At 42.8% G+C, this 13,271-nt stretch overlaps 1 protein-coding gene across 3 annotated transcripts; it reads left to right on the plus strand.

Moving 5' to 3' along the window:
- The first annotated feature begins 1,127 nt into the window (after window positions 1-1,127).
- On the plus strand, window positions 1,128-13,032 carry smg6 (SMG6 nonsense mediated mRNA decay factor). 3 transcript variants are annotated; one of them, XM_068716053.1, is made up of 19 exons: window positions 1,128-1,218; window positions 1,974-4,368; window positions 4,492-4,684; window positions 5,082-5,192; window positions 5,349-5,455; window positions 5,800-5,878; window positions 6,114-6,224; window positions 6,338-6,553; window positions 7,818-7,879; window positions 8,010-8,155; window positions 8,282-8,395; window positions 8,516-8,690; window positions 8,990-9,209; window positions 9,359-9,535; window positions 9,718-9,876; window positions 9,999-10,143; window positions 10,325-10,587; window positions 10,736-10,817; window positions 10,918-13,032. In XM_068716053.1, exons 1-19 carry the CDS (start codon window positions 1,128-1,130, stop codon window positions 11,046-11,048), a joined length of 4,977 nt encoding a protein of 1,658 aa, XP_068572154.1. In that variant the 3' UTR covers window positions 11,049-13,032. The 3 variants fall into 3 exon arrangements, with proteins under 3 accessions (XP_068572154.1, XP_068572155.1, XP_068572156.1); XM_068716054.1 differs by lacking the exon at window positions 1,128-1,218 and having other exon boundaries at window positions 2,137-4,368; window positions 6,114-6,236; XM_068716055.1 differs by lacking the exons at window positions 1,128-1,218; window positions 1,974-4,368 and having other exon boundaries at window positions 4,409-4,684; window positions 6,114-6,236.
- The last annotated feature ends 239 nt before the right edge of the window (window positions 13,033-13,271 follow it).

The following is a 13,271-nucleotide window of genomic DNA, read 5'->3' on the forward strand; positions in this document are numbered from 1 at the left end:
ATGTGTCAGTTCACATCACAGTCACGAGTGGAAGACATGAGAGAAAAGATGTGATAAGGAGGAGATGTGCTTCATTCAAATAAAGTACTTCGATGGAAAACAAAAGTAGATGGGAGAAAGTTTGCTGTTGGGCCAATCCAGAGGGTTACAGGACAGTTGAGCTAAAAAGTCAAATAAGTAATCAATCCTGACATCTAGTGGCTATTGTGTTGAATTGAGGGTGTATATAGGATATCTGTCTGCCTGTTTCTTTATATAATGTGCAGAACTTTAAGCCCCCTTCCCCCAGGCTTTATATGTAGGTCAAGGCCTACATAAGAATTACATAACATTTTAGACTGACACACACGTCAGATTAAAACAGAAAATGCATATTATAATTATAGACTTAATTAATAGCTAAATATTTTGGAGAATTAACCAAGAGTCTATGACTATGAGGAAAACTTTGTGAACTCATCCACAATCCTTTTTTTTTTTTTTTATCAAATAACACATGTATACATAAACACATTTGGTGGAAAGATGTAATCCCTATTTGTTATTTAATTTTTAGAAAACATTAAGATAAAGTTGAATATACATATTATAGTATAGTATACATAGCATAGGTTAAGGATAGCAATAGCTTGACATATCACAAAACCAGCAATTAGCCTACATCAACAGAACATATGTTTGATAACCTCAGGGGAAATTATGTTGATAGTCACAATAAAAAATAGATATACAGATATGAATACAATTAACCGAAAGGCTGAGAGAAAAAAACATCGTAAAGATTTCTTTCCATGAGTATATTCTGTGTGAGACTAATAAGGACTTTTTGTGTTTCATTTAGTTTAAAAAACGAAGTTAACCTTTTGCTATCGTAGCCTAGTGAAATAGATGTATAATAGTTAAATCTTGAATGCAAGACTTTTACTATAATGGAACATTAAAAATGTATGATATTGTTCCTTTTACCTAAGTAAAGGATCAGAGACGGAAACCTGTCACTCAGGTTGAATTAACAGGGGACCGTACTCCATTACCCAACTGCCTTCGCTTTTGTGTCGCCCGGTGAACATGTTTGATCTAGCTGGGCCACCATACTTGTTGTGTTTGTTGTTTTAGTGAAAGCAAAGATGGCGAACGAACTGGACCGAGTACGAATCTCAGCTGCGGAACTCAGAGCTGTAACGTCGAATTCAGTCGATATTATTGACTGTCAGAACGGTGAGATGAAGTGAAGTAGATAACTGAAAGAAATACATTCGTGAAAAAGTCGATAAATCTAAGTAAAGAAGTATTCCAAGTTATAAAAAAGTAGCCTACGGAGTTGCTAAGTTTGTAACCAGCTAATGTTGTTAGCTAGCTAGCTATCTGCCTACCCATTCTTTGGTCCCGCGCGGTCTGTTTTAAACGCCCCCTTCAACCATAACGACACCAGATAATTTATAAGCGACTGCTTTCACGACTAAACCCTGTTTCTAATAGCCATATTGTCAATTATATTTACTCCATGTACTTTAAGTTGATTAATAGGACGAACGAGTCCGTATTATTTGAATGCAACGTTGACGTTGAAAGGTATTACGAGAGATAAGCTCGACTCTCGCAACATTAATCCTTAAGCGTTAGTTAAAAGTCAGATATTTAACTGACTACAACGATCGTTAACGTGAACCATTACAGCGTTGTTTTCCCAGAAGAGAACAACAGGTTTATTTGAAACTTAATATAACATGTTGACAACCGTGTTGTGTGTTTCTCGTGCTTGTTGGAAGTAACGTTATTGCAATTTTATTTGAAGCTGCACATTTCCCATGTGGACCGATAACTTACTTTTTCACAATTACAATGTACTGAGAGACAGTCTGAGGCATTTTTAAATTAGTTTTTTTCATGGGATTTATTGACAAGAAGACAACAACCTTATTCTTTAACACCCAAACGCAATCTTTTTACTGTTTGTGTTTTTGTTTCTACAGAGAAGCAGGCGGAGCATCTAGTAAACAAGCAGCACAGGAAGTGTGAAGGAAAACGCCCTGAACTACAGCGCTACCAGCCGGTAGCTGGACATGGACGGTGTCACCGTGACAGTGAAGAGGGAGAAACTGGTCAAAGTGATCCCCTGGCTGCTGATTCATATGATCATGGTCAACCATCACAGAGTAAGAAAAGGGGAGTCTCAGAGAGATATGGGTGCACAGACGACGGGGCAGACACCAACATAACGGAAGAAGACAGGATGAGAGGTGACGGTAGTAACACTCAGAACTGTAGAAAGGGCTTTCACTCTCAGCCTAAATCAGAAGCAAATAAAGAGAAATGCTTTGTTGAAAATGACAGAGAACACCAGGAAGCTGCTGGAGCTGCTAAGCCAACACGGAAAGCCCGCAAACCCGACCGAGAATTTTATCAACCTGGGAGCCGCAGGAGCATCCAGGGAAAGGACTCTGGAGTTGGAACGGAGCAGGATATGCCTCCCCCCAGGCAGAATATGCAGCAAACTGAGCCAGAATGCCAGTTGAGTTCAGGGGAAAGGGAGGGTAACAAAAAGACATCCATTCAGAAGCAGGGAGGGAAAGCTAAAGAAGTAAAAGGTCTACTGGAAAACATAAAATCATCTAAATCCAGTGAAACAAACAGAAAGCATGGGAGCCGTGATGTGGAAAAAGCCCCATTACCTTCTGATGCTTCAGTGGAGAAAATTACTAGCAAAGTAGAACAACTCTGTGTGAAAGACAGGGGTAAAGTGGGATGTGATAGCCAAGCTGTTGAAGTGTTAAGTTGCGGTAGAGGGGAAACAATTGACAAGGAGTGGAGAGACCAGGGGGGGGGGACAAAAGAGGAGGATGAAAAGGTAGAGAAGAAGAGGGAAAGGGGAAACCGCAGGAGAAGAGGAGGGGATAAGGAAAAAGAGAGGAATCCGGATTCCAGAAGAACAGAAGATGAAGCAGGTGGTGGTGGAAGGAACAACAACGGGAAAGCTGAGAAGCAAGGAGACAGGAGAGCAGCAGAAGCAGAAAGGGATACCAAAGCTGGTAAGACTGGAGACGCACAACAAAGCAAAGGAAGAGAGAATCGCAGAGAAAGCCGAAGAGGAGACAACAACAACCAATCCAGAGATGCTGAGAAAGATGCAAAGATAGAAAGAAATCCAGACAGGGCTGTTGAAAGAGGCGATCGAAACAAATCCAATGCAAACATCCCAACACCAACCTCAAAACGCTATTCCAAATCAGATATTAGGCGCTCACGGAATCGAACTTACAGCAGTAGCTCAGCTAGCAGCGTGACCAGCCTGGATGGTCCTCGACTAGGGAGAGATGTGGAGAGTAGCAAGCCCCGCTTGGAGCCTGTGCACAATAACAAAGAGGGGATGGCTAATAGTGGAGTCGGACGAAGGAGTCATTTACAAAGCTGGACAGCTAATGGGGAATCATCTACGGAAGGGAGTGAGATGAGTGACATAGCAGAAGATAGGAGGAGGAGAAGAGGTGGGGGGGAAGAACTAAGTGCAGAGAGGCGGAGGGAAGAAAGGAACAGACTGAAAGGAAACAAAGGTGGAGGTCGAGGAATCCTGCAGGTGTCTCTCGAAAAAACGTCTGGTACCGCGTCACATAGCAGGACATCACAGCAACACAAGCCAGTTGTGGTTCCTCGTGGCAGAGGTGGAGGTATCCTGGTGCTTCCAGCTCGCACAGACATCTCCAATTCACCTGAGGTTGGGCAAAGGCTACTTTTTGGTGGAATTAGGGGAGGCGGAGCTTGCAGGAGTCGAGGAGGCCGAGGAGGAATGAGACGACTCTGGGATCCCAATAACCCCGACCAGAAACCTGCTCTTACCAGCACCCAGTCCTCACAGCATTTATCTCTCCAACAGCCTATATATCTCCAGACAGGGACCGGATATGGACAACTTCACTTTCTGGACACCGATGATGAGGTAGCAGGCAGTCCTCCGGTCCCGCAGGGTGAGCACTTTCGAACCCAGCAAGCTGCTGCCATGGCCTACTACAAATTCCAAAACTCTGACAACCCCTACTGCTACCCCATGTCCACCAGTAATTCACATAGTCCTGGCACGACCACCAACCAGCGCTATCCATATCCCTATCATATGGGGCCCTACCAAATGGCTCCCCCCAATGGTATGTACCCGGGTCCTGGTGTGGGTCAGTTCGGTGGGAGTTACAGGGGAGCAGGCTATTCCCAGCCTGCTGCAGGAGGTAGTTTGTCATTTGAAGAGGTGGAGCAACAAGCCAGAGGAGAGCTGGGGAGGCAGCTGAGGGCTGCGGATGCACAGGAGCTCCAGCTCAGTAACCTGCTGTCCAGGGACAGAGTGAGTGCTGATGGCCTGGATCGCATGGCCCAGCTCAGGTGAGGACAGGGGGGGGGGGTGTTAGTGGCATTTTTTCTTTTGTGTGTGTGCGGTTGTTTTACTCTTTTGGCTTGCACTTGTTTGGCTGTCACTTTCCTATACTGTCCTGTTATGTTTTCTAGAGCTGACCTTTTGGGGCTATATGAGCAGATCATCCTGACAGACATCGACTTCTCAGACTCTCAGAACGTGGATCAGTCTTTATGGAAGAATGTCTTTTACCAGGTCATAGAGCGCTTCCGGCAGCTTCTTAAAGACCCAACATGTGACAACACCCCTCATATCAGAAACATGCTGCTTACGCTGCTTGATGAGGTAAGGAATGTGTGGAGAAATTCAGACAGGGCAGCATTTCACAAAATCAGGAGCTTACTGCAACTAGCATCGGACATCTGTGTGCCATATTCTTGCTTGAGGATATGTCAAGGCAGATGATTACTAACTAGTCTCTTTGGACACTTAATGGGATACACAGTTGGGACCTTGCTTAGTATTTGGTTAAGCACTGATCAGTAAACCCAAATTAGTACAATACACAGTTCGTTAATACGCTGCCTAAGAAATACTTGTGTCCAAAACCATTTCTTTCTTGTAGTGGTAGCAGGCCACAATTAAAACATTTTTGATTATGAGTACAGCCTGTTAAGTTTGTATGTGTACATGCATATGCATATATATTGATTGTCTGGTGATCATTGTTTGTGTTTTACAGGGGGCACTATTCTTTGATGGGCTGCTACAGAAGCTGCAGACAGTGTACCAGTTTAAGTTAGAGGATTACATGGACGGCATGGCTATCAGGGCTCGGCCATTACGTAAAACGGTACAGCACCTTTTATTCTGTGTACATATGTTCTAAGATTTATCAAATGATGCATATTCAAATGATCCGATATATATTTCCAATGCATATCCCTGAATTGGGCAATTAAAATTCAAAAGTATGTTGTAAATTGGTAAATGTTTTTGTCTTTTCCAGGTGAAGTATGCTCTTATTAGTGCACAGCGTTGCATGATCTGTCAGGGAGATATAGCACGTTACCGGGAACAAGCCAGTGACTCGGCCAACTACGGCAAGGCTCGCAGGTAAGCTGTAATTCAAGCATTTTCTACGTATTTTGAAATTTCTTAACACACATTCAAAAGCACTGGATGTGTATTGGCATTGAATATTTGATTTTGACTGAGTCAGGAGGCTACAATGTAAATATCTTGTAGCTGGAGTCAGGAGTCAGTCTTGGACTTGTTTTTTCTGAGATGCTGGCTGCTAAAAATATGAAACTTTGAACTTTGAAGATAAAGTTCCTTCCTAGCTAAATATTACCAATTAGATAAGAACCGTATAATTTAAAGTAGAAGCAGCAAATGTTGAAAGTCCACATAGTCTCTCTGACGGTATCTCATAATTAAACATTTCCATTTTTCTGTAGCTGGTACCTGAAAGCCCAGCAGATTGCCCCCAAAAATGGACGACCATATAACCAGCTGGCCCTGCTAGCAGTCTATACAGTAAGTGATGTGTAGTTTAAGTAGGGGTGGTAGGTTGAGAGCTGAAAAGGCTCTTTGCAGGCACAATTGGATAACTTGAATGGCACTGACTGTATTTTTCCTGGCATATCCATGGTATAATTGAAAAACACATTAAATTACACTTAAAGAGTAATGGTCTGTTCTCACCCACCCAGTGTGCGTCCTTCTGCAGGATGCCTCCCTCTTACTTGCTTTCCACTTTTCACATTTACAGAAGCGGAAGTTGGATGCTGTGTATTACTACATGCGCAGCTTGGCAGCTTCCAACCCCATCCTGACTGCAAAGGAAAGCCTGATGAGTCTGTTTGAGGAAGCTAAGCGCAAGGTCAGACATAAAGTTAAGTCGTTTAAATGTGCCAAATATTTTACCTTTTTTGGGGGGGACCAAAAAGTTTCGGCAGTGTGAGTGCTTCTTGTTTACAGACTTTGTTCTTGTAGGAAGAGCAGCTCGAGCGAAGGAGGAGGCAGGAGCATGAAGGAGGCTCCAGGGGGCCGGCAGTAAGAGGAAGAGGAAGAGGGGAAGATGGAGCACGTGTGGAAATTTGGATTCGCACCAGCAGACAAGCGGCAACCCCATCGTCTCAGAGGGGAGGTAGTGAATCCAGCAGAGACTCCGAACAGGATGGAGACCTGGGAAGTCTAAGCGCTAGTGATGTAAGATCCCTTTCTTTCTTTTTCTTTTTTTTCTTTCTTTCTTTCTCTCAAATTTTGTGGGCCTTCATTTCTCTTTACTAATCTTTTGGTTTTTTTATTGACGTTCCTATGTTAGATGCTTTTAACTCCTTCCTTACCCCGTCTTTTATCTTTTCGTTTTTTGGCCCTTTTTTGGTTTGTTTTCATTTTTGTTGCAATGATTCACCATGTATTTTTTAATGGAAGGGGCTGTTCTCTCAAGTGTTTATCTGGTGTATTTGGACAACCATCTCTCCATCCATTGTTTCGCTGCCTTCTCTTGTCAATTGTAACAGTGGCATTTGAGAGAACAGGATGGATTTTCCAGAGCAACTTATGTCAATGCCTCCTAATTGACATTGTGGCAAATATTGCAGATAGATAAGATAAACCTTCTCCAGCAAGACCTAGGTCTTTATAGCAATGTCTTCTTGGGTGTGTGTATCCAGTACCCCACTAAGGGGAGGGGCTCAGGCATTCATCTTTGTCTGATTCATTACACAGCAAATCATTTGTTGCTTTCAGGAGTGGGTTTTTCATACCACTATTTTGTTTTCTTTCCTGTAGAAACTACTTTTGAGTTTTTAAAAAAAAAAGGACCAATTTTGTACATACTTTATAGCAGTACCAGTGATTATTCTAATATAAATGTTAAAGTTCCAATCTTGAAGATCTCTGTTTTGGTGTCTTTGGCGGCACCTATGGCGATCAGCGGTAATTTACAGGTGTGAATTTGGATCTCACTTCCTAAAGATAGCTGCTTGTGATTTTTCCCGGTAATCTTGCTACAGACACACAGTTAGTAATACTGCAAATGGAATAGCTTTCATCAGCAGGCTGGAGGTTAAATCACCACTGTGTTACCTTATTCTGCCATAGATAGTGATTTAACAGACTTCTATTCAAATTAAGGTTTTGGAGAATATTACTTTAAATATCCGACACAAATGCAGAAAGTACTTTCTTTACCTTTATCAAATCTATCAGTCTCTCTCCGGTGTACACTGCTTCTGTTTAGTATTTGTCAATGTATCCTGTTGGGAGAGGCATCTGTATGTGTGTCCTCTTTGCTCTTTCCAGCTTCAGTACCCTTTCAGTCCGTTTCCTCCCACTCCTATTGTTCAAATCCTCTGGTGCATTTAAATGGTGACATCCGCTCCAAATCTCTCTCTGTGTTTCGCCACTGTCACTGGATGAAGTCATGTGTTTACTTGTCATGTGCTTGTTCTCTCTTTTTTTTCTCCAGCTAAATAAGAGATTCATTCTGAGTTTCCTGCATGCACATGGAAAGCTCTTCACTAAAGTGGGGTGAGTGTTGTCTCATGTATTCCAGCTCTTAAATTCATAGACTGAATGAGTCTATGAATTATTTATTTTTGTGTGTCTGTTTTTTTTTTTTCCTGTATGTTTTATGAATGTGTGCGTCTTGCCTACACAGCATGGAGTCTTTCCCTGGAGTGGCGAGCCGTGTTCTGCTGGAGTTCAAGACGCTGCTCCAGCATGGCCCCGCCCTACTGGGCTTCACACACATGCTGCAGATCATCACCATCAACATGTTCACCATCCACTATGCCCACAGCAGAGGTGATACTGCACACAGGATCGCATGATAATAATAATAATCAACACACACATGCTGGGGCTGCTGGTAATGTTGGTAGAAAGGGTGTTGAGGAAGTACTGTTTTAAGTTATCGTTTGTGTTTGTCAGGTGAAGACGGAGAAGTGCGGTCCGTTTTACAGGAGCAAAGCACTGCCCTGGGCCTCGGCATGTTCGCACTACTGGTGCAGCGCTGCACAGAGCTGCTCAGGGATACCCCTGCAGGTATGGACACAGAAAGTATCAGCTACATTTCTTAAAGTTGTGGCTCTAGAATCTAATTCAGGAACACTGAAATTAAAGTCTATTAAGTGTATTTAACAAAATTCTCTTTCTCTCTTTTAGAACCAGTCCCCATGGCAGATGGAGACGAGCAGGGTAAAGGGGAGGAGCATGAGGGTATGGTGCGGGTCTCTGCCTTTCCATTGGACCTTAGAGAACTACTGCCAAGTATCAAGGTCTGGTCTGACTGGATGTTGGGGCAACCAGACCAGTGGAACCCACCACCCTGCAGTATAGAGTGAGCATTTTAAACCTGCAGTGACTAATGTTTTTTGGGCCACTTCAGTGCCGTGGAAACAAGTTGTGAACACAACATTGACATATTATCATGTTTGTAAATTAAATTAAAAAAGATTAGACAAAATGATTAGACAGAAATATATATTGATTTATAGTCTCTTCAAGTTCTTGTTTGATTTCTGCTCATACCCTCTACTGGTACTTGTACACAAACCACTCATACCAACTCTCTTGAGAGAGTAGTTCTTTAAAATACTCATTCCTCAGCATCAGTTTTGGCTGTTTTTCTTTCTCAAGTTACAGCCCAGATGTTTGGCAGTGCCTGGCTGACCTGTGCAACATGCTGGCCCGTGTAGACCACGAGGAAGTGCCGCTGTTCAAAGTCGACACTGAAGAAGTTGAGGGCGATGAGGAGTTGACTGTGCTGCAATTGAAGGAGGACCGGCTGCTTGCTGGCTTTATCCCTCTGCTTGCTGCACCACAGGAGCCGTGTTACACAGACAGACACACTGACATGGTGAGTGGAAAGTAAAGGCACGTTTCTTCAGCCCTGGTACATGCTTCTTGATAATTCTTCTGTCACCTTCAACATGCCAGATTTGACCGGTACCACTAATTGTCCTCTTCCAGTTCTCAGGCTCATCTACCTCCGTTCTCGTTCCTTAGGCAATAGCAGCAGATTGTAAGAGAGTGACGGTGCTGAAGTACTTTCTGGAGGCTTTGTGTGGACAGGAAGAGCCTCTGTTGGCCTTCAAGGGAGGCAAATACATCTCTGTGGCAACTTCTCCACCTACCAACTCAACGGATTCAAGGAGCAGGCAGGATTCTCTAACAGAGAAAGAGGTGACAGATTTTCTCCTACTTTCCCTCTAAAATATTTGTTCTTCCTCATTAACTATGTTTTCATCTCTGACTGCACTCCTTTCTTTCAAACTTTGACTGACACAAAATTGTGTAAATTAGATCTTCACTGCAGAGGGAAGCAAAATTGCTGAAAATCTGTCTTACCCGTGTGTGTTTGGTAGGCTGATGATGTCATAGTCGAGGCGGAGTCATCTCTCTCCGCATCAGAAGGAGAGGAGGAGGCGGGAGACAGCGAGAATGACATAAGACAGCTGAAGGCGCGACGCCACGACCTCACAAACAAACTGGCACAGCAACAGAAGCGCAGGGACAAAATACAGGTAAAACACACGTATACATGCATAACAATACATATTCAAACATGTATATTGTGATGGGTATTAGCCTGTATGTCTGAGATTTGATATGTTAAGTGATTAATCAAAAAACGTGTGTGTTCTAGGCGGTGCTGCAGACCGGCGGGCAGTTGGAGCTGGAAGTGAGGCCTCTCTTTTTGGTTCCAGATACCAATGGATTCATTGATCACTTGGGAGGGTTGAAGAAACTCCTTCAGTGTGGAACATACATAGTAGTTGTGCCACTCATCGGTAAGACTGAAACGAAAAGAGGAAACAAATGAATGGATGAGTGAAGAAGGATTAAATCGTGGTGTTGTGACGTGTTTAGAATCATAAGAATGCCCCATTTGGCTGATAAGTGTAGAAAAAGGACATCTTTGTTTACATATACTTATTACTTTACTCAAGCGATGTGTGTTCTCTCTCACAGTGATCACAGAGTTGGATGGCTTGGCTAAAGGCCAGGACAACTTTGGTGGAGGAGTGGGCTCAGGTGGACGCGTCACTGGCGGTCGCGGCAACTATAATGTCAGTGCGGCCCATGTGCGGGCCGTGCAGGAGAAGGCCCGGTGTGCTGTGGCTTTCCTGGAGAAAGGATTCGAAGCCAGGGAACCATACCTCCGAGCTCTGACGAGCAGAGGAAATCAGCTTGATTCTATTGCCTTCCGCAGTGAAGACACCTCTGGACAGCAGGTGAGAGCCCAAATAATTATAGCTCGTATTATTTAATCTTGTTAAATTTTGGTGATTTGGTTTCAGATTTCAGGCTTTTTCTTTTGCTGGGAAACAGTCGTTGACTTCTGATTGAAAATGTTTGTACCGTTTTTTTATTTTTCCTCAGGGTACCAATGATGATGTGATTCTGTCCTGCTGCCTCCACTACTGCAAAGACAAGGCAAAAGATTTCATGCCTGATCAGAGAAGTATGTAACATTGCCTGTCGTTCATTCAGTGTACAGATTTCCTAACACACGTGTAATCTGATGTGAATAAAGTTTATCTCTGCCCCCCCCCCACTCACAGATGGAACAGTGAGGCTCCAAAGGGAGGTGGTGCTCCTTACAGATGACCGCAACCTGCGCGTCAAAGCTTTGACCCGCAACGTCCCAGTGCGAGACATCCCTGCTTTCCTTAGCTGGGCCAAAGTGGGCTGAACCAGACTAAGTTGGAATCAAAGGAACCCAACTGCTGAAGCCTGCTTGCCACTCAGCCACGAGAGAAGACACACTTAAGCAGAAAAAGGAAGAAGAGGAGATAACAGGGGAGAGGAAATGATAAAGAAAGCGTAGAAACACTTCATATGAAATACAAGCAAATGCAATGAGAGCAGGGTGGTTTCAATGAGCCTTTCCCACTTGTGATGAAGTGTGTGTGTGTGTGTGTGTGTGTGTGTGTGTGTGTGTGTGTGTGTGTGTGTGTGTGTGTGTGTGTGTGTGTGTGTGTGTGTGTGTGTGTGTGTGTGTGTGTGTGTGTGTGTGTTAAGATCAGTGGGCTTCCCTAGAAAGTGAAAGGGAGACTTGACAAGTCTCAGGAAGGCTGGACTGGAAAGGAAGGAAAGAGGTGAGAAATGGAGAGGTTGGATGTAAGTTGTCCGGTCCGGCCTTGAGCATCTGCGCCTTGTTGGTGAGTGTGTAGAGAGAAGGAGAGTGTTTATGGTCATTTAATTGATTAAAGACAACGGTAATGAAGGCCATAACTGGCACTTCCACACTTCACAGTCGCATAGACTGCTTTGGCCTCTACAGCAGCGATGAGATAAAGGTAGTCGAAGAGAAGCACAGCTGGAGGCTCTTTGTTAGGACAGTAAACAATGGGTGACTGTAGTGAGGGTTAGTTGAGCCCTTGTGCAACTTCAGCACCTCCAAGTCATCACCTGCAGGTATGGTATTTCCTGCAAACTCAGGAAGTGCTTCATGCTTGTTTGGTAGCTTGGGTTGTCCCTCCAGCTTGATGGTAATATTAAGTCTGGATACTGTAAGGACATATTTTGATGAAGTCAACAACAACAAAATTGATTCATACTTAATTGTTGTGTTTTACTTGTTTTTGAGCTTATGTGTAAAAAGTTTAGTTTCCTCCTCGGGGGGCCATTTCTCCATTTTTTTTACTCTGATAATAAGCATTTTGAAGAAATTTCCCAAAAACAGAACCATATTTTTTTTACAGATCTGGGTACAAACATGTTTGTGAATTATCATTTGTTTATGGTTTCGAGCAGTACAAACATATGCATAATATTTGCTATATCAATACTACTCTGTTGGTTTGTAGTGAGTTTTCAGTTGCAGAATATTATGCTATGTTGATCTTTATGGGATTTAGCCTTTTTGAATAAAATTCCACCCCTTTTATTATTTAAAACAAAACAGACAGCCATGATGTTAGAAGAAGGCTTGGTCTCTGATATTGACTTCTATTTTGCTTTATTTTCTATTTAGCTTTCCACTCATTCTTTTTGTGCTTTTCAGTTCATACCACCACAGAAGTTTACCTTTTCATGTAATGTTTTCAATCACCAATATGTGTTTTCCTTCTCCGTGTGTGATTTTTCCTGAACTTTTTTTCGAGGTCACATGACCCACTTTTCTTTAGTCGAAATAAGATACATGAGATATGCCACCACAAATTACAGCATGTACAATTACCATCAAGTTCAAGCAACACTTCACTGATGTGCTGTAAACAAACATTCAACACAAATGTAGTATTTGTGTGTTTGCTCTGCATTGATTTTGAGTTATATATAGTGAATGTTTCTGTGCATATGAGATGGAGTTTGGATGCTCAAAATGCATGTAATCTATGTTCTGTTATGTTGCATAACACACAACTCACTCACTCGTCACAGTTTGATCATATGGATTTAGATTCAGAATAATACTGTGTGTAGAAGTGGCTACCTTGCTTTGTATTTGTCCTGTAAAATGTTCAGCTACAGTTTCCGTCAGCAGTTGATGTTAAAGTATTTGTGAGAACCTTGGTTTTTTTCAGACCCTCTGTTCTGGTGCTACTGTAGTGTGTAGCAATCTACTGTGTTAAGTGGCTCTGCTGCAGTGTTTGTGCAAATTAAGTAAATACATAGTCAATTTAACACGTATTACATGTTCATCATCCATCATTAAAAATGTTTTCAAGGCATGTTTTTTGTGATATTTTTGTGAGAAATAGGCCTTTTTCACAGCAGACATTTTTGACTTTTCTCGACAGGACAGGCACAGGTGTTACGAATAACACTAATGATGCCGAGTTATATTCAAGTGTCCTAGTAAGCGACCAGCGTGCACAATACCAGGACCCTGACATTGAGGCAGATAAATGGAATTCAGCCATCATTTATTTTAGCATTTACACCTGTACATTTCCTTCTGTGACCTGTC

The sequence above is a fragment of the Cebidichthys violaceus genome, unplaced genomic scaffold (genome assembly GCF_023349555.1).
Source record: "Cebidichthys violaceus isolate CVI_PGR_0920_01 unplaced genomic scaffold, fCebVio1.0.p SCAF_20, whole genome shotgun sequence".
Classification (NCBI taxonomy): domain Eukaryota; kingdom Metazoa; phylum Chordata; class Actinopteri; order Perciformes; family Stichaeidae; genus Cebidichthys; species Cebidichthys violaceus.